At 46.6% G+C, this 27,857-nt stretch overlaps 1 protein-coding gene across 3 annotated transcripts in view; it reads left to right on the top strand.

Moving 5' to 3' along the window:
• The first annotated feature begins 195 nt into the window (after nucleotides 1-195).
• Nucleotides 196-27,857, top strand: part of GALNT7 (polypeptide N-acetylgalactosaminyltransferase 7) — a 120,128-nt gene continuing 92,466 nt past the window's right edge. The window contains exon 1 of one of the 3 annotated variants that reach the window (XM_054029413.1): nucleotides 196-854. In XM_054029413.1, the coding sequence (XP_053885388.1) occupies nucleotides 729-854 (126 nt within the window). In that variant the 5' untranslated portion in view covers nucleotides 196-728. The remainder of the gene's footprint in view (nucleotides 855-27,857) is intronic. The other 2 variants (XM_054029414.1, XM_054029412.1) reach the window with 2 other exon arrangements.

Below are 27,857 nucleotides of genomic sequence, written 5' to 3'. Positions count from 1 at the left end.
TTCAATCAGGGTCCGAATCTGGTATGATGGTAGTTTTAAAAAAGGCAATTACAACCCCGCGTGGACTCTGTCTCTCTTTCCAAGCCAAGTTAAAGGCGTAAACCCGGAACTGACCCCTTCTTCCACCTCACCAAGCTAGGAGCGGCAGCTTGGTGTTTGCACACCACATCCCAGCTTTACTCGTACAAATCCACCTCCTTAGGGAGACGTGTGAAAAGGCAGCCTACAGTCAATATGAAAAACCCTCAGCGCTATAAATCAGCCACGTGGAGCTGTCGCTGCGGTGACTTCCTGCTTCAGATCATTTGAGCTGTTGGGTGCAGCTCAGCAGGGAAAAGACAAGACAAGGAGCAGAGGAATCGGGGCAGTTTAAAGGGTAGAGGAGGGGAGAAAAAGTTTGTGCCTGCAGCACGGTGACGGACTGAGCAGGGGCGGCAGCAGTCGGTGGCGGAGGGACGGCAGCAGATCAGCAGCCAGGGATCGGGGTAGAGCTAAAGAGAGGAGCAGCAGCAGCTGAGAGAAGGTGGCTGGAGCGAGTTGCAGCAGGAGCGGGGGGCGCAACGCCAGGCGTGGGCAGAGAGTGGCGTGGGGGAGCCGAGCCCGGCTCCGGGCTGGGGAGGGAGTAGCTCAGGAGGGGCCGAGGCGGGCGGCGGCGGGGCAGCGGGAGTGGTAAGCGGTATCAGGGCGTAGCGGCGGGGGCCCGCCGGGGCTCGGGCCGGCGGGGGAGGATGCGGCTGAAACCGGGCTTTCTGCTGCGCGCCGTGCTGCTGGCGGGCAGCTTCCTGGGGCTGCTGCTGCTCTGGTCCTCGCTGGCCCCCCGCGCCGAGGAGCCGAGCCCGCAGGGCTGGATGCGGGTGAGTGAGCGCTCCGGCGGGGCGGGGCGGTGTCTCCCCCAGTGCGGGGGGACGGGGAGGGGGTGTCTCGCGACCCGCCCAGCCCCCTCCATGGGAGGCGGCTGCTCCCGGGAGGCCCCCCCCTTCGCCGGGCGGCGGCTGGCGCCCAGGCTGCGGCCTGTGGCGTTTGAAGGCCCGACCGGGGAGTTGCGACCCCGGGCAGAGGCTGCTGCGGCCGGCATGGGCAGCTGGGCTCCTCACAGCGCCCCTACGCCCGGGCACCATGCCCAGCCGTTCCCGCTGCAGAGCACGGGTGGGGCGGGCTTCCCCATGGCGGCCACCCCGGGGATCGAGCCCCGCTGGGCGCCCAGCGCCCCCGGGCCTGCCTTGACCCTGTGGCGCCGGGTAGGGGGAGTCCCTCCCTTCCGCCCGCCCCCGAGGCGGCCGACATCGGTGAGGGGTCCCTGCAGCCCCCCGGTGCAGCGGTAGCCTAGTCCCAAGAGGGGCTGGTTTTGGTGGGTGTAGCTCTCTTCTTCCCCCTCCCGGGGTGGTGGTGGCGGCGGCGGCATGCAGCGCCCACTGACACGTCTTTGAGCAAACCTAGGGAGGATCAGGGACATTCAATTGAGAAGGGAGACGAACAGGAGCCGAGTCTCTGGGTGTATCCTGCCCTCACCGGGTTCATTAGAGCGACACTGACCGCCCACAGGCTTGGGAAGGGCTATGTTGTCCTGCGCCCGCCGGTGGTAGCAAATGCCCTGCCTTCTTCTGCGAACTAAGTGGCAGGAGCAAGAGCTGTACAGGACTAGCTATAGTTAATGAGTTTCAGTTGGAGGCAATCTTTTATATTCAAAAACAATGCCCTTACCTTGTTCGTTCTGGGTAAGAGAGCACTGGCTCAGGTATATGCTTTCACTGCAGTAAACAATAGCTTGAACTGTGATCTCCTAATTGTCAAACACTTGATATACATCTCAGCCTCGGTACTTCTGGTAGAGGCCTTGCACCTCTGTATTCACTCCCTGGGAAAATGCACATAATAATCCTGGCCACTTTTTGTAAAAGATACAGATTGCACCGTTTTTGCCTAGGCCTTCCCAACTGATCTAATTCCTAACTGACTGGTTGGATTAAAGGCACATTTTGTCATAGTAAGATAATTAATGTCTCAATTTAAACTTTGTAAGGTGTCCAGATACCCCATAATGCTTACGTTTTACCATGTATTAATAAAACAGTACACATTTTCTTCTTTTCCCCCTTTCACAAACTTTCTTCATTCTCCTGTGATGTGGTAGCTCTCATTTCAACGGCCCCCCACAATGCTCCACCTACTACAGACAGGAGCATTTGTGATGGAGACAAGAGGAGCAGATCCAGCAGGAAGAATAACATGAAAGCTCTTGCTGCTAGCATGATAGAAGTAGTTGGTGTGGGGGTGGCAGAACAGACCTTGTTCAGGGCTACAAGTCCCCACAGTGGAACAGTAGAATGGCCTTTGATATCTAGAACAACTGACTGCTATTCTAATAGAATTTTGTTCTTAAAATATTTCTTACCAGTAGCTTGTAAAAATGCTATACTGAAGAGGTCTGAGAAACAAATGTACATGCTCCCCAACTGCATGTGTTACTACGGCATTACTGCAGTTGAGAATAAACTGACCTGCCCTTGACTGGATTCGCAGTAGGTATTTCTATTTAGATCATATCTTGTAAGTGTTGCTCATTATGCTGAGGTTCAAAAGCTAAGTTTAAAGTAATCTTGGAGATCTTGCTTTAACCCACAAAAGCAAGCAAGGAAATTTCATAGTTAAAACTAAAAATCTGAAATGACATTCTGGCTTTCACTCATGTGGTGTTTGGCTTTTGTAGCTGAACACTTTGCATAATAACCAAGAGAAAGTTAGTTTGTATAATTCTTAACTTGTGAAAATTAGTAGGCTCTTTCAAGAGATGTTGCTATCTTTTGAAACTTGTACAGTTTGTTGAATCTTGGCAGATATGGTTGAGATGACGGATTATAATGCTCCTTTGGAGTTCTCACGGTTGATTAGAAAACTCATTTTCTAATTTCTGATCTGTCCTTCTAAAACACGTTTTTTGCCTGTACAATAAACCCATGTTTAAAATCTTTAGAATTTTTATTTGCACATGAATTTTCTTGTCTGTGACATTTCAGTTTAAATTCACTAAAATCATTTATTTTTAGTGCTTATGAAGGGTGTTAGACTTGACAGCTGTAGAAACTCAAGTCGCCTAAAAGAATGGGCAAATCATAGGTAGTAGTTATTGAGAGGTAATGCAGAGTATATCCTCACAGCAAGGGAAAAACCCATGGCTGGACTGTGCCCACTGGCTTGGGCTTGTGTGCCTTGGGCTGCAGGGCTGTTTCATTGGAGCCTGAGCTCTGGGACCCTCCTGCCTCAGGGGTTCCTAGAACCTGGGCTGCAGCCTGAGCCAAGAAGCACACAGCAATGAAACAGCCCTGCTGGCTGAGCTCTGTGAGCCCGAGTCAGCTGGAACAGGCTGTCTAGTTGCCGCTTGAGGTGGCTCCTACTGATCACTATTGAGGTGCACTCCTGATGTGAAGAATCTTGCACTATCTCTGTGTGCCTGTATTGATTAAAATAAGGATTGTAGTGTAATGAAACTGCCACCTTTCACAAACACTGAATTCACTCGGCTAAAATGACAGGTTTCAAAGTAACAGCCGTGTTAGTCTGTATCTGCAAAAAGAACAGGAGTACTTGTGGCACCTTAGAGACTAACACATTTATTTCAGCATAAGCTTTTGTGGGCTACAGCCCACTTCTTCAGATGCACAGAGTGAAACACACAGACAGAAGATATTTATACATACAGAGAACATGAAAAGGTGGAAGTACGCATACCAATCGTAAGAGGCCAATCAATTGAGATGAGCTATCAGTAGCAGCAGAAGAAAAAACTTTGAAGTGATAATCGAGATGACCCATAGAAGGTGTGAGGAGAACTTAACATGGGGGGAAAAAAATTCAATTAGTGTAATGACCCAACCATTCCCAGTCTCTGTTTAGACCTAAATTAATTGTGTCTAATTTGCATATTAATTCGAGTTCAGCAGTCTCTCTTTGGAGTTTGTTTTTGAAGTTTTTTTGTTGCAAAACTGACACCTTCAAGTCTGTCACTGAGTGATTAGAGAGGTTGAAGTGTTCTCCCACTGGTTTTTGAATGTTATGATTCCTGATGTCAGATTTGTGTCTATTTATTCTTTTGCATAGAGACTGTCCAGTTTGGCCAATGTACATGGCAGAGGGGCATTGCTGGCACATGATGGCATATATCACGTTGGTAGATGTGCAGGTGAACGAGCCCCTGATGGTGTGGCTGATGTGGTTAGGTCCTATGATGGTGTCACTTGAATAGATACGTGGACAGAACTGGCATCGGGCTTTGTTGCAAGGATAGGTTCCTGGGTTAGTGTTTTTGTTGTATGGTGTGTGGTTGCTGGTGAGTATTTGCTTAAGGTTGGGAGGCTGTCTGTAAGCGAGGACTGTTCTGTCTCCCAAGATCTGTGAGAGTGCGGGATCATCTTTCAGGATAGGTTGTAGATCTTTGATGATGCGCTGGAAAGGTTTCAGTTGGGGGCTGAAGGTGGCGGCTGGTGGCGTTCTGTTATTTTCTTTGTTGGGCCTGTCCTGTAGTAGGTGGCTTCTGGGTACTCTTTGGGCTCTGTCAATCTGTTTTTTCACTTCAGCAGGTGGGTATTGTAGTTTTAAGAATGCTTGATAGAGATCTTGTAGGTGTTTATCTCTGTTCGAGGGATTGGAGCAAATGCAGTTGTATCTTAGAGCTTGGCTGTAGACAATGGATCGTGTGTTGTGTCCTGGATGGAAGCTGGAGGCATGTAGGTAAGTATAGCGGTCAGTGGGTTTCTGGTATAGGGTCGTGTTTATGTGACCATCGTTTATTAGCACAGTAGTGTATAGGAAATGGACCGCTTGTGTGGATTGGTCTAGGCTGAGGTTGATGGTGGGATGGAAATTTGTTAAAATCATGGTGGAATTCATCTGTCTCTAATCACTCAGTGACAGACTTGAAGGTGTCAGTTTTGCAACAAAAAAAATCTGAAGAAGTGAGCTGTAGCCCACAAAAGCTTATGCTGAAATAAATTTGTTAGTCTGTAAGGTGCCACAAGTACTCCTGTTCTTTTTACTTAGCTAAAAATTGCTTCTGAGCTGAAACCTTGTGGCCAAGTTTCTGCCTCAAGTGAATGATTACAGGCAAGGTGGATGAGGCAATATCTTTTATTGGACCAACTTTTGTTGGAGAGAGAGACAAGCTTTTGAGCTTAGAACGGTGCTCTTCTTTGGGTCTAGGAAATGTACTCCAAGTGTTGCAGCTAAATACAAGGAGGAACAGATTGTTTAGCATAACTAGTTAACCCATATTTCAAGGGGCTATTCAAAGTGAAGTGGCCCATTAACACCTCTACAGTTGTGATGGAGACGGGGGTTGGTTAGTGGGTTATAAATTGTTGTAATAAGCCATAAAATGAATGATTACTGCCAATTATAAAGCTCTGAAAACGAGAGTTTATAAACTTGGAAATGCTGACAGACCCTTAACTTAAGTGCTAGCACAGGGGTTCTCAAACTGGGGGTCGAGACCCCTCAGGGGGTCATGAGGTTATTACATGGGGGGTCGTGAGCTGTCAGCCTCCACCCCAAAGCCCGCTTTGCCTCCAGCATTTATAATGGTGTTTATAAATTAAAAACACTTTTTTATGTATTTAAGGGAGGGTCGCACTCAGCAGCTTGCTATGTGAAAGGGGTCACCAGTACACAAGTTTGAGAAACACTGCGCTAGCAAAAAGCTGCTTGTTTACTGTGCATGCACAATTGCTGCTTGGTTCAAGCTGTTAGAGCTATCTTGGGTCACATATAAGAAGACTGATTTGGAAACCACTTCCAGCTGAGGCATGTAACTTCAATAACTTGGGCATAGGTTAGGGGTTTGTTGTGGGAGTGGGTGGGTGAGATTCTGTGGCCTGTGTTGTGCAGGAGATCAGACTGGATGATCATAGTGGTCCCTTCTGACCTTGAAGTCTATGTAGCAAGAGCGGGTCTGAAATGTGTGGATCTGGGGAAGAGGTATTCTATCAATGGTTACCTATAGATGATGATATGTGCAGGTTGAACTACTCAGACTTTTAATTTTGTGATAAGCATTTAATCAGACATTTTGGAAAACTACACTTTATTTCTAATGATGACTTAAATGTGTTTCTCTGTGTTAAATACACTATCAAAGAGAAAAATCTAATCCAAGTGACTGTCTTAATTTGTTAGTCAGGTGAATTGGTTATTTTGTTTACAATCACTTACTTTATGTATCTTGTAGTTTGTGTGCTTGATGCTTTATGTATAAAAACAAGGTCCATGCCCTGAAACTAAAATACAGCCAACAACAGTAGCAGTTAGTGGGATTTCAGCTCAGTGTTAGTATGTCCCATGGTGCAGGCGGTTAAGAATGATTTGGAGGAGGATAAAGAGGATGGTTAGCGAATGGTGACTCAATGGGTGACATAGAATAAAGCATTGAATTTGGAGTTGGTTAAGGAGACCAATGGAGCAATTGTGTAGTGCCCACTGACCAGTCTTTTCTGTTTTTTAAGCAGATAAAAAAACATGCATAAGACAATTGCTGACCTAGGAACGTTACTACATTTGAAAGTATGGTGATAACTGCTATGTTGGACATGATGACACTATCCTGTATTTACACAAGAGATCTGTACCTCTAGGGATGTACTTTTGTTGTTGAAAATGCTAATGTTAGAAACACTGGTAATGTTCCAAATCTTTCCGAACGCAATTTATCATTAAATACATTGTCAGTGGTCTGTGGAACAGCTGATATATGACTTAGATTTTTTAACATAAGAAATGTTATTTTGTATCTAAAAATTAGGAGGCAACTTATGTATTGATTTCCTACAACTTTCAGTTCTTTAACAATCAAAATTGTTGCATTCAGGTTGGAAGAAACGTGAAGCTATAAATGTCTTGTTTAGCAGCAGTGAAAAAGGTCAGGATAATCATAGGGTGAATCAAAAGGAATTGGGTGTGGGGAAGAAAATATGCCATTGTATAAAACCATGGTTGAGACTCCACTGGGGCTAGGACTACTGTGTCCAGTTTTGGGAAACTTATCTCTGTAGGGATGTACAAATTTTGGAGAAGATTCAGATAAATAAAGGTATATAGTTTCTTCATTATAATCTGAGCAGTTTGCAGAGCGATTCTAATCTAAAAGTGACTTAGTGGAAAAAATGAATTCTTCTCTGCTTGGCAGTAATCCTATATGAAATAAACTAATTTTACAAGTAGAATTCTTTTTTGTGTTTTCCCCAAAACTACCAGCCTGCAAGAGATCTCTGTGTTGGGTTCTTTTTCTTGTGTGTCATTACCTGCAGTAAAGGTTCTATTGGCCAGATTGTCCTCAATTGAAGCTGTGCAACTCCACAGCCTTCAGTCAGGCTGTACAAGTTTAACTGATTGGAAGTTAGTAAATAATTCTGACTTGCTCGTTATATGTATATAAGAAGATATCACAGTGACCTTTTAAGTGAATTATATGAACTGAGCAACAACAGAAAAACATGGACACTAAGGGTATGTCTACACTACGAAATTAGTTCGAATTTATAGAAGCCGGTTTTATTGAAATCGGTTGTATGCAGCCGATTGTGTATGTCCACACAATAAAATGCTCTAGGTGCTCTAGTCGGCAGACCGCGTCCACAGTACGAGGCTAGCGTCGACTTCCGGAGCATTGCACTATGGGTAGCTATCCCACAGCTATCCCACAGTTCCCGCAGTCTCCGCCGCCCCTTGGAATTCTGGGTTGAGATCCCAATGCCCGGATGATGCAAAACAGTGTCGCGGGCGGTTCTGGGTACATGTCGTCAGGCCCCTCCCTCCCCCGTCACAGCAACGGCAGACAATAGATTCGCGCCCTTTTATCTGGGTTAGTTACCTGGGTTACCTGTGCAGACAACATGGAGCCCGCTCAGCACAGCTGAGCTCACCGTCACCATATATCCTCTTGGTGCCGGCAGACATGGGACTGCATTGCTACACAGCAGCAGCTGCTAACTGCCTTTTGGCGGTAGACGGTGCAGTAGACTGGTAGCCTTCATCGGCGATCTGGGTGCTGGCAGCCGTGGGGCTTGCCTTTTGGCAGTAAATGGTGTATTATGACTGTTAGCCGGCCTATTACAAGTCGGGTCATCGCACATTAGCAGAGTCTTCCCTGAGCAGCAGCTCGTGCAATAGGCCTGAAGACCATCGTCATACACCGCCCCGTATTTGCTGCCAAGCACCCAGAAAGATGCCGAGGGCTATCAGTCACGCTGCACCGTCGTCTTAAGATGTAAAAAATAGATTTTCTCTGTATTCATTTGCTTCCCCCTCCCTCCGTCAAATCAACGGCCTGCTAAACCCAGGGTTTTCAGTTTAATCTTTGGGGGGGGACCAGTCTGTGACAGTTGTTTGTGTCTCTCCCTGATGCACAGCCACCGTTCTTTATTTTAATTCCCTGTGCCTGTACGCCATGTCGTCACTCGGCCCCCCTCCCTCCTTCCCCTAGGCCGTCAGATACTACGTTTGCGCCACAGCTCGAGCCGCGAAGCGGTTCACGCCTTTTCTTTGAATTCTGGGTTGAGATCCCAATGCCCGGATGATGCAAAACAGTGTCGCGGGCGGTTCTGGGTACATGTCGTCAGGCCCCTCCCTCCCCCGTCACAGCAACGGCAGACAATAGATTCGCGCCTTTTTACCTGGGTTACCTGGGTTACCTGTGCAGACAACATGGAGCCCGCTCAGCACAGCTGAGCTCACCGTCACCATATGTCCTCTGGGTGCCGGCAGACGTGGGACTGCATTGCTACACAGCAGCAGCTGCTAACTGCCTTTTGGCAGTAGACGGTGTAGCATGAGTGATAGCCGTGGGGCTGGCAGCCGTAGGGCTGCATTGCACCAGCCCCTTCCAGGCGATGGTATATTATGACTGGTACCCGTCGTCGTCGTACTGGAGTGGCTGTCAATCATGGCCACCTGGGCAGACATGCTACTGTCTCGATGATGACGGTTACCAGTCATAATGTACTATTTTCTGCCAATTGCCCAATATTGTCTGCTAAGCACCCAGAAGAGGCCGAGGGCGATGCTGGGTGCTGGCGGACGTGGGGCTGGCAGACATGGGGCTGCATTGCTACACAGCAGCAGCCCCTTGCCTTTTGGCAGATGATGGTATATTATGATTGGTACCCATCATCATCATACTGGTATGGCTGTCACTCATGCTGCAGCGTCGGCTGCCACCTTAAGATGTAAAAAATAGATTTATTCTGTGTTCATTTGCTTCCCCTTCCTCCGTGAAATCAACGGCCTGCTAAGCCCAGGGTTTCCAGTTTAATCTTTGGGGGGACCATTCTGTGTGACAGTTGTTTGTGTTTCTCCCTGTTCCTGTACCTGTACGCCATGTCGTCACTTGGCCCTCCCTCCCTCCCTCCCTCCCGCCCTCCTTCTCCTGGTCCATCAGATACTACTTTCGCGCCTTTTTTCTGACCAGGCGCCATAGCTAGCACTGGGATCATGGAGCCCGCTCAGATCACCGCGGCAATTATGAGCACTATGAACACCACGCGCATTGTCCTGGAGTATATGCAGAGCCAGAACATGCCAAGGCGAAACCCGGACCAGGCGAGGAGGCGATTGCAGCACGGCGACGAGAGTGATGAGGAAATTGACATGGCCATAGACCTCTCACAAGGCACAGGCCCCAGCAATGTGGAAATCATGGTGTCACTGGGGCAGGTTGATACCGTGGAACGCCGATTCTGGGCCCGGGAAACAAGCACAGACTGGTGGGATCGCATCGTGCTGCAGGTATGGGACGATTCCCAGTGGCTGCGAAACTTTCGCATGCGTAAGGCCACTTTCATGGAACTTTGTGACTTGCTTTCCCCTGCCCTGAAGCGCCAGAATACCAAGATGAGAGCAGCCCTCACAGTTGAGAAGCGAGTGGCGATAGCCCTGTGGAAGCTTGCAACGCCAGACAGCTACCGGTCAGTCGGGAATCAATTTGGAGTGGGCAAATCTACGGTGGGGGCTGCTGTGATCCAATTTGCCAGGGCAATGAAAGACCTGGTGATAGCAAGGGTAGTGACTCTGGGCAACGTGCAGTCAATAGTGGATGGTTTTGCTGAAATGGGATTCCCAAACTGTGGCGGGGCCATAGACGGAACCCATATCCCTATCTTGTCACCGGAGCACCAAGCCACCGACTACGTAAACCGCAAGGGGTACTTTTCAATGCTGCTGCAAGCCCTGGTGGATCACAAGGGACGTTTCACCAACATCAACGTGGGATGGCCGGGAAAGGTACATGATGCTCGCGTCTTCAGGAACTCTGCTCTGTTTCGAAAGCTGGAGGAAGGGACTTTCTTCCCGGACCAGAAAGTGACCATTGGGGATGTTGAAATGCCTATCGTGATCCTTGGGGACCCAGCCTACCCCTTAATGCCATGGCTCATGAAGCCGTACACAGGCAGCCTGGACAGGAGTCAGGACCTGTTCAACTACAGGCTGAGCAAGTGCCGAATGGTGGTGGAATGTGCATTTGGACGTTTAAAAGCGCGCTGGCGCAGCTTACTGACTCGCTCAGACCTCAGCGAAAAGAATATCCCTATTGTTATTGCTGCTTGCTGTGCGCTCCACAATATCTGTGAGAGTAAGGGGGAGACCTTTATGGCGGGGTGGGAGGTTGAGGCAACTCGCCTGGCCGCTGATTACGCGCAGCCAGACACCAGGGCGGTTAGAGGAGCACAGCAGGGCGCGGTGCGCATCAGAGAAGCTTTGAAAACGAGTTTTGTGACTGGCCAGGCTACTGTGTGAAACTTCTGTTTGTTTCTCCTTGATGAACCCTCCAACCCCCCCCCCCCGACCCGGTTCACTCTACTTCCCTGTAAACCAACCACCCCACCCCACCCTCCCCTCCCCCTTGCAGAGGCAATAAAGTCATTGTTTTTTCACATTCATGCATTCTTTATTAGTTCCTTACAGAGGTAGGGGGATAATTGCCAAGGTAGCCTGGGATGGGTGGGGGAGGAGGGATGGAAAAGGACACACTGCATTTTAAAACTTTAACTCTTATTGAAGGCCAGCCTTCTGATGCTTTGGCGATCATCTGGGGTGGAGTGACTGGGTGGACGGAGGCCCCCCCACCGTGTTCTTGGGCGTCTGGGTGAGGAGGCTATGGAACTTGGGGAGGAGGGCTGTTGGTTACACAGGGGCTGTAGCGGCGGTCTCTGCTCCTGCTGCCTTTCCTGCAACTCAACCATACGCTCGAGCATATCACTTTGATGCTCCAGCAGACGGAGCATTGCCTCTTGCCGTCTGTCTGCAAGCTGACGCCACCTATCGTCTTCAGCCCGCCACTTGCTCTGTTCTTCCCGCGATTCAGCCCGCCACCTCTCCTCTCGTTCATATTGGGCTTTTCTCATCTCCGTCATTGACTGCCTCCACGCATTCTGCTGTGCTCTATCAGCCTGGGCGGACATCTGCAGCTCCGTGAACATCTCGTCCCTCGTCTTACGTTTTCTCTTTCTAATGTTCACGAGCCTCTGCGAAGGAGAAACATTTGCAGCTGGTGGAGGAGAAGGGAGAGGTGGTTAAAAAGGACACATTTTAGGGAACAATGGGTACACTCTTTCATTACAAGGTCGCATATTTCGGCTTGCAGGCAGCCATCGTAGGCCACAGTGTTTTGGCTTTTTTAACCTTCTTAACATGCGGGAAAGGTTGCAAACAGCAGCGCATTTCCCATATCAAGGATGAATTGGGTTGTCCATTTAAAATGGGGTTTCAATGTAAAAGGAGGGGGCTGCGGTTTCCCGGTTAACATGCGGCACAAACACAAGTAAACCACCCCCCCCCACACACACACACACGATTCTCTGGGATGATCACTTCACCCCTCCCCCCCACCGCGTGGTTAACAGCGGGGAACATTTCTGGTCAGAAGAGCAGGAACGGGCGCCTCTGAATGTCCCCCTTAATAAAATCACCCCATTTCAACCAGGAGAGCTTTCTGGAGATGTCCCTGGAGGATTTCTGCCCCATCCCCATACACGTTAACAGACTTGCTTGCTTTTTTTTTGTAATGTTTACAAATATTTACAAAGTTACACTCACCAGAGGTCTCCTGTGTGCCCTGAGGGTCTTGGGTGAGTTCGGGGGTTACTGGTTCCAGGTCCAGGGTCACAAACATATCCTGGCTGTTGGGGAAACCGGTTTCTCCGCTTCCTTGCTGCTGTGAGCTACCTACAGTACCTCCATCGTCATCTTCCTCGTTCCCCGAACCGTCTTCCCTGTGTGTTTCTCCAGTGAGAGAGTCATAGCACACGGTTGGGGTAGTGGTGGCTGCACCCCCTAGGATCGCATGCAGCTCCGCGTAGTAGCGGCAAGTTTGCGGCTCTGCCCCGGACCTTCCGTTTGCTTCTCTGGCTTTGTGGTAGGCTTGCCTTAGCTCCTTAATTTTCACGCGGCACTGCTGTGTGTCCCTGTTATGGCCTCGGTCCTTCATGGCCTTGGAGATCTTTTCTAATACTTTTCCATTTCTTTTACTGCTACGGAGTTCAGCTATCACTGCTTCATCTCCCCATATGGCGAGCAGATCTCGTACCTCCCGTTCGGTCCATGCTGGAGCTCTTTTGCGATCCTGGGAGGACTCCATGACGGTTACCTGTGCTGATGAGCTCTGCGTGGTCACCTGTGCTCTCCACGCTGGGCAAACAGGAAATGAAATTCAAACCTTCGCGGGTCTTTTCCTGTCTACCTGGTCAGTGCATCTGAGTTGAGAGCGCTGTCCAGAGCGGTCACAATGAAGCACTGTGGGATAGCTCCCGGAGGCCAATAACATCGAATTCCGTCCACACTACCCCAATTCCGACCCGCAAAGGCCGGTTTTATCGCTAATCCCCTCGTCGGAGGTGGTGTAAAGAAACCGGTTTAAAGGGCCCTTTAATTCGAAAGAAAGGGCCTCGTTGTGTGGACGTGTCCAGGCTTAATTCGGTTTAACGCTGCTAAAGTCGACCTAAACCCGTAGTGTAGACCAGGCCTAAAATGGAGGGGTAGGAAGAAAAACTTGGGCTAAGTATATGGAGGGCTGTCATCATTGTAAAAAGGCAGTCAACATTTGAAATTATTTGCTTTTAGAAATAATGGAGGAATTTACATTATAAAGATTCTAGGAAAAGAAGTAATTGCTTGTCTCACCACTGGTATTTGGGGTATAAATGGGATTAAAATCTTAACTATGGCAAATTTCTTGTTCTTATATTGTTTATATTGGAATTTACAATGTGTACCTAACACATCAGCCTCTGGGGTATATCTATATAATAGCATACGTATTGAAACATGATTGACTGTTTGTTTTAGGGGGAAGGCGAGACTTTTTCTCCTAGGGTATATCAGCAGAGATGGATTTACAAAGTAAAAGTAAAAACTAACTATACAAAATCCAGAAAATGAACAGTTTGGGGTGGGGGAGAGGAAGGAGGACAAAAGTCCACAAATGATTGAATGGTGTAAACCTCAAAGACAGGAGGAATCATTAAGAATTAGAGTGGAGTAAAGTGAGAAATGATGGAATGTAATTTTAAAGAGTACAATTTTAGGTTAAATATCAGGAAGGGGAGATTATTCCAGTGTCATAATCTCCCAAAGAAAGTGGTGGATGCCCTTATTTCTAAACACTTTTTAAAAACCAGTCTTGGTAAAGTACTAGAAAATGTGTTTGTGCTTAACAATCTTGTGTAGGTAGTATGGTTGACTAGAAAAACCTACTCTCTAGGTCTGAGTCTTATTTTTCTGTGGCTGTTGGTATTTGGGTTTGGAGCACTCATCAAGGGTCATTTGTTTGGATGAAGAGGGTGATGTTACCTACTAATACACTATTTTACAATTAATTAACAATACTTAACTCTTTGATATCCTCTCTGTTTTAATGAACATTAGTCAAGCAGCAGTCTAACCAATTCAGAAGCTAGTATGCTTTTGACTAGCGATTCTCAAACTGCACTTCTGCAGAGTTGTTTCCAGATTAAACACAGGTTTGTGTTAGCATATTTGTTGCAGCAACATATCTTGTCTACTATGAGGCAGCTTTATCCAATAGAAAAACAGCTCATGTATTCATGTCGTGCAAAGCACATATCTAACAAGTGTATTTCACACATTCTATTTCTAATGATTGCTGTGGGTGGGTATTAATAGACTAGTCTTATCTGAATTCTGTTTCTAAATAGTATAGCAAGGAATTTTATAATTGTTACTACTTTTCTGAAATGGCTTTGTCTGCATTATGTTCAATTATACTGATAAGACTGTTTCTGTCGTTAAGTATTACTCTACAAATTCTGCTTCCTATATAGAAACTGCATTATTGTTTGAATAGAAGAAAAAATCTAGACCAGATTGCTGAAAGTCTTTTTCAAGCCATACAATCTAAAAATAGGCTAGAATTTAATTTTTTACTACTAAGGCTAAATAATGCACATGTCCACTAAGCATTATAAACGCGTAGACACAGCGGGGAGTAAAATTCTAATAAACCATATAAGCGTTCAAGAAACAAGTGTGTGGAATTGTATGACATTCCGAGGTGCAATCCAGAGCAGCGAGGTGCTTACGACTTCCTTGCAACCTCGGGTGCCTCACATTGTTTTGCTGCGGTAGCTCCAATCTGGGCTGCTCACAAACAGCCATGCAGCATGCAGGTAATACCCTGAGTGTTTATGCATAACTGTAGCTTGTCAGCCAGATGTCAGTCACACTCTGGTTTCCACCAGCCTTGGTTATCACTCGCAGGATGACCCCAACACACTCCGTCTCAGATTTCCCCCAAAATATATGTTCTGCACTGTCTAGCCCTCTCCTGGCCAGATATATTAGGTCCATTGCTCCTCAAAGGAGATCACTGTACAACAATTTGTTACCATAAATGAAGTTACCCACACGGTTCAGTTTAAAGACAATACTGGATTTGTTTTAATTAAAGAATAAAATGAGTTTATTTAATTACAAAGAGAGATTTTAAGTGAGTACAAGTACAAGGCATTAAAGTCAGAAATGGTTACAAGAGAAATAAAAATAAAATTCTTTCTAGTGCTAAAACTTAACTAGACTTGGTTGAAGGTAAAATTCGTACCTCATGCTCCATGCAATAGGGTTGACCCAGTTTCAGCTCAGGATCTCTCCCAAAGTCCAAACATTTTTTCTTTTGTCTTTTTAGGTGAAAATGAAAAATGGGAATAGGGAGAGAGAACTTTATAGTTCCTTCCTTCTTTTGAAATGTGTTTTCCTGAGGGTTACCCCTAGAGAAAGTTTGTTCCTACTGTGAGGTTGGATCATGGAGTCTTGTGGTGAAAAAGGTTCCATGCTGTTGTTTGCTAAGATGCAGATCAGTTTGTTCCTGCCCTCCTCTCTTCCCCCTTCCCCGCCAAAGAATGGCCACTTGATAGGTGATTGCCCATTAACTTTGACACCAGTAGAGGTGCGTGTCAGCTTGTCCTTTGTCTTTAGTTTGCCCACTCCCCAGATATGTCTGGTAAACACACTTCAGTCATGATTTCAGCTTATGTTTATAACTTTACATATCATGATCAAATGTGTGTAGTAATATTATATTTTTGATCAGTGAGTTCTTAGTTTTCAAATACTACCTCACAAGGCATATTTTGTACAAAGAGTATTACAATAGTGTGTACCATGTGAATACAGGGTTGCATTCCATCACAGACCCCTTCTGCTTTGTAAGTCTTGCACCCTTCACTCCCTGCACCAGCAGCCAGGAGTAGGATGGTGAATAATAGTGAAAATATTATAATGCCATTATATAAATCAATGGTACTCTCTTACCTTGAATACTGTATTCATTTCTTGCTCTCTTTCTGGAATAGAAAGGTTTCAAAGACAGCTGAGAATGATTAGAGGCATGGAAAACTTCTTTATTAAGAAAAGGTGGGAGGAAAAATTGGGACTGTTTATTTTAGAGAGGAGGTGAATTAGAGGTGACATTAAAAAGTATACAAAATAATAGTATAGAAAAGATAGAGATTTTCTGGTTCCTTCCCATAGTGCAGGGTGAAGGGGACATTCAGTGAGAATGAAAGGGAGCAAAATCAGAACTGAAAAAAGGAAACAAATTTTCACATAATTTGCCCATGGAATTCACTTCCAAAAGATATCATTGAGGCAAAGAGTTTAGCCGAATTAAAAAAGAAAATGGACATCTATTAACATTTGTATTATGGTCGCGCCTAGAGGTCTCATTCAGGATCAAGGCCTTGTTATGCTAGGTGCTGGACAGAGACAATAAAAGACAATCCTTTGTTCTGAAAAGTTCACAAGCTTGCAGTCTAAAACAAACATAATCAGAAATGACTAGCCAAACAAAATATATTCTCTTAATTAACAGGGCATATTTAAAAAACCAAACAAACAAAAACTTCCCTTTGTATGGATAAGAAGAATATCCAGTACCATGAGATCAAAAATAAAAAGCCAAAAGTTTGGGTAAGAATGCAAGCACTCATGCTCAAAGCATAAGCCACCCTTACACTAATGCGGGGTTAGGAAGAAACTTTCCCTATGGGGAGTTTATTCCTTAACTGCCTAGTGCAGTGTAAAGGACAGATCTGGATTAATTTTAAAGGCCAAGCTGGACCCAAACCCAAGCCAAGCAGCGCTGACCTGAACTCGACCAAAGAGTGTCATTTTCAGAACTGACCCTGACACTTCCCCACCCACCAAATCTGTGCCAGCACCGCCGCCTTGTCTTTGGGGGATGACCTTCGTTGGGGCTTCCCTGTGCCCCCAATCCATCTCCAGCCACCTACTGCCTGTGGGGTCAGCACGACAACAGGGGCTCCCATGTCCCACTCCTGCCAGTCACTGCTATCTCACCGCACTGTGGAGTTACAGACACTGCAACCTGTCATCACACTCACCCTGCACCACACATGAGCACAGCGAAGTGGCAGCAGCTGGCAGGAGGGAGGCACACATGTGGTGCTGTGCTGACTCCACAGGCAGGAGGAGGTGATTAGAGATGGCTCAGCTGAGCTTGAGCTTGTGAGGGTCAGGCTTGTCGTCAGACCTGACCCAACCCAACACTTGTAGTTGGGTCCCGTTGGGTTGCAAGGCTCTATTGTGGTGGCGTTTTTGCAACTTTTTTCTGAAGCAGCTGGTACTGGCTGCTGTTGGAGACAGGATGCTGGGCTAGATGGGCCACCGGTTTGAGCCAGTATTGCAATGTGTATGTTTGGAAAGGGGAGGAAGTTTGTGTTTACTAGACACCTACTTGCAAGACATAGTAATTTACTCCTGGGGGAATTTTGCGCCAATGCAGAATTTTGCAGAATTCCCTGTTTCCCTCGCAGAATTTCTGGCTGCCTCTATGGACTGCTGGACTCTGCAGAGCCCCAGCTCACAGTGAGCGGAATGCTCAGCCTGGCAGGGCTGGAGGTGCATGCTCTTTAATCCTCATTCTCCCAAGAACAGGAGAGGGCCTGGGAGATCCAGCTCTGGCAAAGGATGAGGAAGGGCAGGGCCACACCACCCCCCCCGGTGGGACAGTAAAGAAATTGGGGGGTGCTGGTGTCTGGGCTGGGGGCTGCCCCGCAGCTGGGATCTGTGGGGTAAAGGGTGCTGGGGGCTGGGCTGTGTGGAGAGGGGGCTGCTGGTGTCTAGGGGTTGCCCCGTGGCTGGGCTCTGTGGGGAAGGGGATGCTGGTGGCTGGGCTGGGCGGTGCTCCGCGGCTGGGCTCTTTGGGGAGGGGTGACTGGTGTCTGGGCTGGGGGTGCCTTAGTTGAGATTCTTTGGGTCCCCTTGCAGTATAAATTTTTCTTTTTTTTTTTCTTCAGGAGTCTGGCCAAAACTGTGTAACAGTCTAGTTGTGAAAAAGCTAGTATATTCAGTAAGGTATCTGTGTCTAAAGGGAAATTTAAAAGGAAGAAAAGTGGCAAGCTTAACATATCATAGTAGATCCGGAAGAGCTCAGTTGTAGTGAGCTTCTGTTGTAATCCAAAATGAAAAGGTTCCAATTCTGAAAATATGTGCCTTTTTATGTGGGAAGACTATATATGCTTATGCCTTTGCGTTTTCACTGGGGTGGTGGTTTGGTTTTGGGGGAATATAAGGGAAAATCACAACACTGTTTTTGTGCAACTCGTTGGGAAAATTATGAGTTACTATTACAGTACTCTTTTTGGATAAAGACTCAAACTGTTTCTGTTGATTATTTTGTAATAAGCATTTATTGCTTTTTATAGGAAATGTTAAAGTGCCACTGTGAACTTGAATCAGTTTTAAAATGATTTAAAAATAGTTTGTAATGGTGTACCTCCCATGAGTCCCTCTGCCAATCTGTGGTTTTACAATTACATTTTTCTATGTAAGGCCAACCTTCTCACAGACTTTTTGTGTCCCAGTCTTTGGGTGTCCAACCATAGACACCTCGTGCCTGTTTTTTCAGAGACAATGAAGACCCACCATTTCCAGTGAGGGATTAAAGAACAAAATCTGTTTTTTCACTTGTTTTGTACAGTTGAAATTTGAAAGTGTTTTTGTTTATGGTCATTTTCACTGTTTCCATGTACTCACGTGGATCCTGACCCACTGCCCATTGAATGGGATGGGCGGTAGGTCAGACCCTTGGACCCTGAATCGACAATGAGCTCCATGCAGGCATTCAGATTTATTGATGTCATAGGGGCTCTGTAAGGTGCAGTGTTTGGCCTGCATGGAGCTTGTTTTATAATTAAGGCCTTAGTCACTTTTCACCTATTGTGTGAGAGCCCCTCAGAAAAGGAAAGAGGAAACATTTAAAGCCAGATTTTCAGAAGTATTCACTAATTTTGCGTATCTTAAGCAAAGACTGACTGACTATACAGAAAACACAGTGAGTTTACTATACCCAAAGCACAGCCAAACATGGAAAGTAAATGGCACCATTTTTTCTTAAATCTTAGTTACAGTAATTTCTAGTGTTGCTCCTTACAATAGGAGGTTAAATATTTTCAGACAAAAGTACATCATTTTTTAAATGTATGCTTTCCTCTAAATATCCTTTGAAAAAGGTTTTAAAAAATCTTCATGCCTATTCAAACACTTGCCAGGGTGACTCCAAAGGTAATAACAAAATGTTTTTTAAGTACATCAGAAGCAGGAAGCCTGCTAAACAACCAGTGGGGCCCCTTGATGATCGAGATACAAAAGGAGCACTTAAAGACGATAGTCATTGCGGAGAAACTAAATGGATTCTTTGCTTCAGTCTTCACGGCTGAGGATGTTAGGGAGATTCCCAAACCTGAGCTGGCTTTTGTAGGTGACAAATCTGAGGAACTGTCTCAGATTGAAGTGTCATGAGAGGAGGTTTTGGAATTAATTGATAAACTTAACATTAACAAGTCACCGGGACCAGATGGCATTCACCCAAGAGTTCTGAAAGAACTCAAATGTGAAGTTGTGGAACTGTTAACTAAGGTTTGTAACCTGTCCTTTAAATCGGCTTTCTGTACCCAATGACTGGAAGTTAGCTAATGTAACGCCAATATTTAAAAAGAGCTCTAGAGGTGATCCCGGCAATTACAGACCGGTAAGTCTAACGTCTGTACCTGGCAAATTAGTCGAAACAATAGTTAAGAATAAAATTGTCCAACACATAGAAAAACATAAACTGTTGAGCAATAGTCAACATGGTTTCTGTAAAGGGAAATCGTGTCTTACTAATGTATTAGAATTCTTTGATGGTGTCAACAAACATGTGGACAAGGGGGATCCAGTGGACATAGTGTACTCAGATTTCCAGAAAGCCTTTGACAAGGTCCCTCACCAAAGGCTCTTATGTAAATTAAGCTGCCATGGGATAAAAGCGAAGGTCCTTTCATGGATTGAGAACTGGTTAAAAGACAGGGAACAAAGGGTAGGAATAAATGGTAAATTCTCAGAATGGAGAGGGGTAACTAGTGGTGTTCCCCAAGGGTCAATCCTCGGACCGATCCTATTCAACTTATTCATAAATGATCTGGAGAAAGGGGTAAACAGTGAGGTGGCAAAGTTTGCAGATGATACTAAACTGCTAAAGATACTTAAGTCCAAAGCAGACTGTGAAGAACTTCAAAAAGATCTCACAAAACCAAGTGATTGGGCCACAAAATGGCAAATGAAATTTAATGTGAATAAATGTAAAGTAATGCACATTGGAAAAAATAACCCCAACTATACATACAATATGATGGGGGCTAATTTAGCTACAACAAGTCAGGAAAAAGATCTTGGAGTCATCGTGGATAGTTCTCTGAAAATGTCCACGCAGTGTGCAGAGGCAGTCAAAAAAGCAAACAGGATGTTAGGAATCAATAAAAAGGGGATAGAGAATAAGATTGAGAATATCTTATTGCCCTTATATAAATCGATGGTACGCCCACATCTTGAATACTGCGTACAGATGTGGTCTCATCTAAAAAAAGAGATACTGGCACTAGAAAAGGTTCAGAAAAGAGCAACTAAAATGGTTAAGGGTTTGGAACGGGTCCCATATGAGGAGAGATTAAAGAGGCTAGGACTCTTCCTCTTGGAAAAGAGGAGACTAAGGGGGGATATGATAGAGGTATATAAAATCATGAGTGATGTGGAGAAAGTGGATAAGGAAAAGTTATTTACTTATTCCCAAAATACAAGAACTAGGGGTCATCAAATGAAATTAATAGGTAGCAGGTTTAAAACCAATAAAAGGAAGTTCTTCTTCACGCAGCGCACAGTCAACTTGTGGAACTCCTTACCTGAGAAGGATGTGAAGGCTAGGACTATAACAGAGTTTAAAAGAGAACTGGATAAATTCATGGTGGTTAAGTCCATTAATGGCTATTAGCCAGGATGGGTAAGGAACGGTGTCCCTAGCCTCTGTCTGTCAGAGGATGGAGATGGATGGCAGGAGAGAGATCACTTGATCATTGCCTGTTAGGTTCACTCCCTCTGGGGCACCTGGCATTGTAGACAGGATACTAGGCTAGATGGACCTTTGGTCTGACCCGGTACGGCCTTTCTTATGTTCTTATTTTCTTATGACTAAAAAGGAACTTAAAAAAATCTGTTCGATATTTTCCAAATAAAATGACACTACTGTGACAGGTTGGATCACAGAAACCCCCCTGGGAGCTGCCAACTGATGTGCCAAGACTACCCCTGCTCCTATTTTCCCTGCCAGCTCAGGACTCCAGTACCTTGTCTTGCTGAGCCAGACACTCCCATCTGCTCCAGCACAGACCCAGGGTCTGAATTACTTGCCCTAAAGCTGCAGGTTTACCTGAAAACAGCTCACAGAAGTGTGCTTGACTTTAGCACTCAGATGCCCAACTCCCAATGGGGTCTAAACCCAAATAAATCAGTTTTACCCTGTATAAAGCTTATACAGGGTAAACTCATAAATTGTTCGCCCTCTATAACACTGGTAGGGTTACCGTACGTTCGGATTTTCCCGGACATGTCTGGCTTTTTGGGCCTCAAATCCCCGTCCAGGGGGAAATCCCCAAAAGCCGGACATGTCCGGGAAAATAGGGAGGGAGGGCCCGGCGGTGCTCGGCAGGGGCCGGGGCCCGGTGCTCGGCAGGGGCCGGGGCTTGGGGCGCGGTGCTCAGCCGGGGCCCGGCGCCTCAGGGCCTTAGCCGAGCCGGGCGGGAGCCTCTTGGCCTGGGCCGGCCGGCCGCCAGAGGGAGTCGCTCGGCCAGTGGGGGCCAGACTGGGCCGCACCGCACCCCGCCCCAGCCCCAGCTGACCTGCTGCCTCCCTGTTTCAGGCTTCCCGCGAACATTTGATTCGCGGGAAGCAGGGGAGGGGGAGGAGCAGGGGGCGGAGTGTTCAGGGGAGGGGGCAGAGTTGGGGCGGGGCTGGGGGCGGGGAAGGAGCGGAGTTGGGGCAGGGTTGGGGCCGCATGGAGTGTCCTCCTTTTTAAAAATTAAAATATGGTAACCCTAAACACTGGTAGAGAGATATGCACAGTTGTTTGCTCCCCCAGATATTAATACATACTCCGAGTTAATTACTAAGTAAAAAGTGATTTTATTAAATACAGAAAGTAGGATTTAAGTGGTTCCAAGTAGTAACAGACAGAACAAAGTAAGTCAGCAAGCAAAATAAAATAGATTTGCACATTTTATGTCTAATCAAACTGAATACAGATAATCTCACCCTCAGAGATGCTTCAGTAAGGTTTTCTTTTCTTTTTTTTTTTTTTTTTCTCAGACTGGACACCACCTAGGCCTGGGCACAATTCTTTCCCCTGGTACAGCTCTTGTTCCAGCTCAGGTGATAGCTAGGGGATTCTTCATGATGGCTCCTCCCTTCCTTGTGCTCTTCCACCCCTTTATAAATCTTTTGCATAAGGCGGGAACCCTTTGTCCCTCTGGGTTTCCACCCCCCCCCCCCCCCCGCCCACCCCTCCACTGGAAAAGCACCAGGTTAAAGATGGATTCCAGTTCAGGTGACATGATCACATGTCACTGCAAGACTTCATTACCCACTTGCCAGCACACATATACAGGAAGACTCACAGGTAAACACAGCCATCTGCAGACAATGGTCCAGGTAAGTGGGAGTCATCAAGATTCCAAACCACCATTAATGGCCCACACTTTGCATAATTACAATAGGCCCTCAGAGTTATATTTCATATTTCTAGTTTTAGATATAAGAGTGGTACGTTTATACAAATAGGATGATCACACTCAGTAGATTATAAGCTTTGTAATGATACCTTACAAGAGACCTTTGCATGAAGCATATTCCAGCTACATTATATTCACTTATTATCATGTTTTTATAAAACCATATAGACTGCACAACATCACAACTACTATTCCACACTCTCTATTGCAGAGGTGGGCAAACTACAGCTCGCGGGCCACATCTGGCCCACGGGACTGTCTTGCCTCTGGCTCCTTCCCGGGCAGTGCTCTGGGCAGCGGGGCCGCACGCTCTTGCTCTGGCCGGGTGGCGCAGCTGCCAGAGCTGCATGGTAAGAGGGCCAGGGGGTTGGAGAAAGGGGCGGTTAGATGGGCTGGAGGTTCCGGTCAGGGGACGGGGAATGGGGTGGGGAGGGTTGGATAGGCGTGGGAGTCCCGGAGGGGGGAGCTTGTCAGGGGGCGGGGGTGTGGATAGGGGTTGGGGCAGTCAGGGGACAGGGAGCGGGGGGGGGGTTGGATGGGGATAGGAGCGGGGGGGGCAGTTAGGGGACAAGGAATGGGCGGAGGTTGGATAGGTCAGGAGTTCTGAGGGGGGGCGGAAAGGGGGCAGAGGCCAGGCTGTTTGGGGAGGCACAGCCGTCCTACCTGGCCCTCCATACAGTTTTGCAACCCCGATGTGGCCCTCAGGTCAAAAAGTTTCAAGTACAGTCACTACACCAGGTTTGTTGGGCTGTCATTTTTAGAAAGCTTTTAAAATGTTTAACATCACAGTTCTGCGCAGTAGTGGCTTTTCAATGGTCAGGCAATGGGACATTTTAAAATACCAGTTAATAAAAAACTTAATAATTATTTTAAATGTGGAAGTCTGGGCCAGCGAGCATTGTGGTATTTGGCGCTCATCACAGATGGTGCATCAGGTGCTTTACCAGATTCTGAGGGCCATTTAAAATAGGCTATTACAGGGGTGGGCAAACATTTTGGCCCAAGGGCCACATTGGGGTTGCAAAACTGTATGGAGGGCTGGGTAGGGAAGGCTGTGCCTCCCCAAACATCCTGCCCCCATCTGCCCCCGACAGCCCCCCTCAGAACCCGCAGCCCATCCAACCCCCCGTGCTCCTTGTCCCCTAACCACCCCCCACCGCAACCACCCCCTGCCCCAACTGCCTCCCCCCTCCGGGACCCCACCCTCTATCCAACCCCCCTGTTCCCAGTCCCCTGACTGCCCTTCCCCCTATCCACAATCCTGCCCCCTGACAAGCCGCCTGGGACCTCACACCTATCCAACCCCAGTTCCCTGTCTACTGACCCCTATCCACACCCCCGCCCCCGCCAGGCCCCCAGGGACTCCCACGCTTATCCAACCCCTCCCACCACCCCCCGCTCCTCCTGTCCCCGAACCTCCGCCCCATCCAACTGCTCCCTGTCCCCTGATTGCCCACCTGGATCTCCTGTCCCTTATCCAACCCCTTGGCCCCCTTAACATGCCACTCAGAGCAACATGTCTGGCAGCCGCACCGCCTGGCCGGAGCTAGACACGCTGCCGCTCTGCTCAGTAGGAGCGTGCCACTCCACTGCCCAGAGCACTGCCCGTGCGGCGCGGTGGCTGCGGGGAAGGGGACAGCCGGGGAGGGGTCGGGGGCTAGCCTCCCTGGCCAGGAGCTCAAGGGCTGGGCAGGACAGTCCCGCGGGCTGGATGTAGTTTGCCCACCTCCGGGCTACTAACTTTATTTTGAAGAAAATTGAATCCATACAGATGCAACTTTGTGCAAAGATCCTAGAGTTCTGACTTTTGGTGTTAGCACACTTCCTCACAGAGGGTCAAATATGTCAACTTTGTGATGTCTGCTGTACGTTGGCCTCCCAGGAGGGATGTTGTTCCAGAATCCATGCATTGCCAGATGGCCAAGCAGCATGTAACCTCCTCGTTATGGGACTGACCCACTGCAGAACTCTGTAAAACTGTATCATCACGCTAATTGCTTGACTTGAGTTAGTATTTACAAATGAAAAATGGCAGCATCTTTGTCCTATTTTGTCAGACTCCAAATCTTCATTATAGAAGCCTGCCAAGAGGAGCCCGTTTATCCTTCACTACTGCTACATTAATAGCTCCGCCTACAGTGTATACAAAAGGAGACTTTTTTGCTTTCATAGAACAGTAAGACACCCAATCTGAAGGAAAGTTTCTGGTCTAATAAGTTATTTTTAATCACTAGATTTCCTTCACAATTATGAAATGCAAGCATCTGCCATGCGTAGTTTAAAAAAATCTAAACATACTGCATAAAAGGTCTCTGCCTCCTCTCTGTTGGTTTTCCATAATCAAAGTGTGAATTAAAGATGACTTATGTAAACGCTTACCTTTATTTAGAACTATATCTAATACTTCAAAATATTGGGGCATCCGGAGCATTTATGTTTAGAAGCTATTTTGGATAGTGACCTCCCTCCTCATTGTATTACCTCTGGCCACATAGCCATTTTAAATTCATAGACTCTAGGACTGGAAGGGACCTCGAGAGGTCATTGAGACCAGTCCCCTGCCCTCATGGCAGGACCAACTGTCTAGACCATCCCTGATAGACATTTATCTAACCTACTCTTAAATATCTCCAGCTGTTACCAGCATGGTCATCAAATAAAAGCAAAGAGCTTCTTCAGGTCCTTGTAACCTATTTGGTCTACTGGTTTGTTTCTCTTCTCCCCACTCCTCCCTCAATCCTCTTTCTAATGTAGATTTAGTAGAGGATTTTAAACTCATGATAAAGATTTGAATAAACTCCAAGCAGAGGTTAAGTCAGTGCTTATTAATTCAAAATCTTGTAGGTCAGGATTTATCAGTTTGTTGTAGCTTTCCTTAGCTAAGCAATAGGAATAATGTTCCCGCATCCTGTGATATTTTTATAACAGTACAGCCATGGGGATAGCATAAAGGTGTACTCTCCCTATTCAGGTAAACTCAAACAGTCTCATATGTGGAATGGATAATGTTTTTTTTTCCATGCTGGCTCTTTCTTACTTGGGATTCAGCAAATGCAGGATGGTCTCTTGAATACTGATTGCATATATTAGACCTGATTTTGCTGAGTCCTAAGTAAAATTATTGTTCTAGAAAAGAGTTCTAATTTTTCCTGGGCTTATATGAGTCTCCCTGGAAACCGGTTGATGCCTCCAACTGCTGAGCAAGAGAAGGGTGCTGAGATTTCTGCCAGATGGTTATCTCTGGTCCCTTTTTGGTTCCCTGTCTAGGGTTACCATATTTTGAGTGTCCAAAAGGAGGACACTCCACGGGGCCCCGCCCCAACTCCGCCACCTCCCCTGCTTCCTGCGAACATTTGATTTGCGGGAAGCCTGAAGCAGGTAAGGAGGGGGTGAGGGGAGGAGGCGCAGCCCAGTCTGGCCCCCCCGGCGTCTCCAGCTTGGGTCAGCTCGGGCCCTGGGGTGCCGGCCCCGGGCCCGGTCCCCGGCTGAGCACCCCAGGCCCACCCAGCACTGCCGGGCCCCGGCCCGGCCCTGCCGGCCCGGCACCGCACAGCCGGCCCCCGGCCCGGCCCCGCTGACCGCCGGCCCCCGCTTCGGCACCGCCGGCCCCACATGTCCTGATTTTCCCGGACATGTCCGGCTTTTTGGGATTTCCCCCCGGACGGGGATTTGGAGCCCAAAAAGCCGGACATCTCCGGGAAAATCCGGACGTATGGTAACCCTATCCCTGTCAGCTGGAAGGAATCATACCATTTTGAAGACTCTTCCCTTCCATGTGTTCGCACACCCTCTGGCTGCTGAAATGAAGGAAGAACTATCTTTGTTCCTCTCAATACAGAGCCTTTTGGTTGCTGCATGGATGGTCAGGATTGTCTCCACTTAATTTACCTCTCTCACAGCCTCTTTTTGAGTTATCCATTCTAGTCAATAGCTTCTGTGGTATTGTGTCTGGCTTTCCAAGCTGCAGAAGAGTCAAACTAGCCTGACAGCTTGGTGGTTTCACTGCTGCCCACGGGTATATAAATAGTGGTAGTTATCACTACTGCTTGGAAAAGCCATAAGCAACAGCAGAAGTACTGGAGTTGTCTAAAGATTTTGGAAGAAACAGTGCACCAGTTTAAACTCTGCTTACATTTGGAAGATTTTCTTTATATTCAAAAGGGCTCAAAACCTTTTAAAGAAAGTGAAGTGTAAGCTGATAGCAATTTCCTTTTAAAAAGAATCCATATTTAATGTGTGTTTTAAGCCCTTTGTAACTCTTGTCCAATGAAAATTGCTATTATTTAGCAAGAACTTGTCTGATTTATTCAATATAAAATAATACTGGATTTTTTAAAAAAAAAAACCTTGTTACCTTGAAACATAGTAGGAAGGGTTTTTTGGGTAAGACAGGAAATAATTCTTATTATGAAACGTTAAAGAATATATTTTAGAACAATATGGAGGCAACATTCTTTTAAGGAACTGAACATTTTGGCTTTTCATATTGAAAAATCAGTGTTCTGGAAGGAACTCTCTGCTTGTCTTCACCTGTTTTACTAGGTATTCCAGATGACCCTTATCAGTGAAGTGACATTTCAGCTCAGACTGTAACACAAGGCATAACAGAAAATGGAGAAATAAAACTGAATCCTGCCTTTTGTGGCTTAACAATATTTGAGTGTGAGAGAAACAAAAATAGGGTCTCTATATACTGAACCAAAAACATCAGAAATCTTATTTTACTTTAATATGTAAATTGAGTATGGAAAAAGTACCGGGAATAATAAAAACCTTTAAAAGCCGCTGGGAAGACGATGTAATGAAGAATATTTTTTTTATTAATCCTGTTGATGAAAGGATAAGAAAGATGGTGATTGAGTTACAATTTTCTTCGGGGAGAGAGGAGATGCTGTTTTCAGCCTTTTTCACTCTTGAAATATGTCCTGCTACACTTTATATTGTAGTTTAAAATCTTCAGATAAGACCTCAACATTAAATTCTTCAAGGGTGTGTGTGTGTGTGTGTGTGTAACATGCTACATATGTGGTGGTGATAGCCTTGTGATGAATTGCATTTACCATGCACCTTTGACTGCTTCACCTATTCTCTGTCCCTTAATCCATCTCCCCCAGGACTATTCTAACATTCCAAACCTCTGAGCAGGTTCAAACAGCTGTTGCTTTTTAATCATTCTGCTGCAAAATGTTTCCTGTTTGTCCTAAATGTGGAATATCCTCTCTGAAAAGTATATTGGTCTCTGGCTCA

The sequence above is a fragment of the Malaclemys terrapin genome, chromosome 5, assembly GCF_027887155.1.
Source record: "Malaclemys terrapin pileata isolate rMalTer1 chromosome 5, rMalTer1.hap1, whole genome shotgun sequence".
Classification (NCBI taxonomy): Eukaryota; Metazoa; Chordata; order Testudines; family Emydidae; genus Malaclemys; species Malaclemys terrapin.
This window is presented reverse-complemented; position numbering and strand designations above follow the sequence as displayed.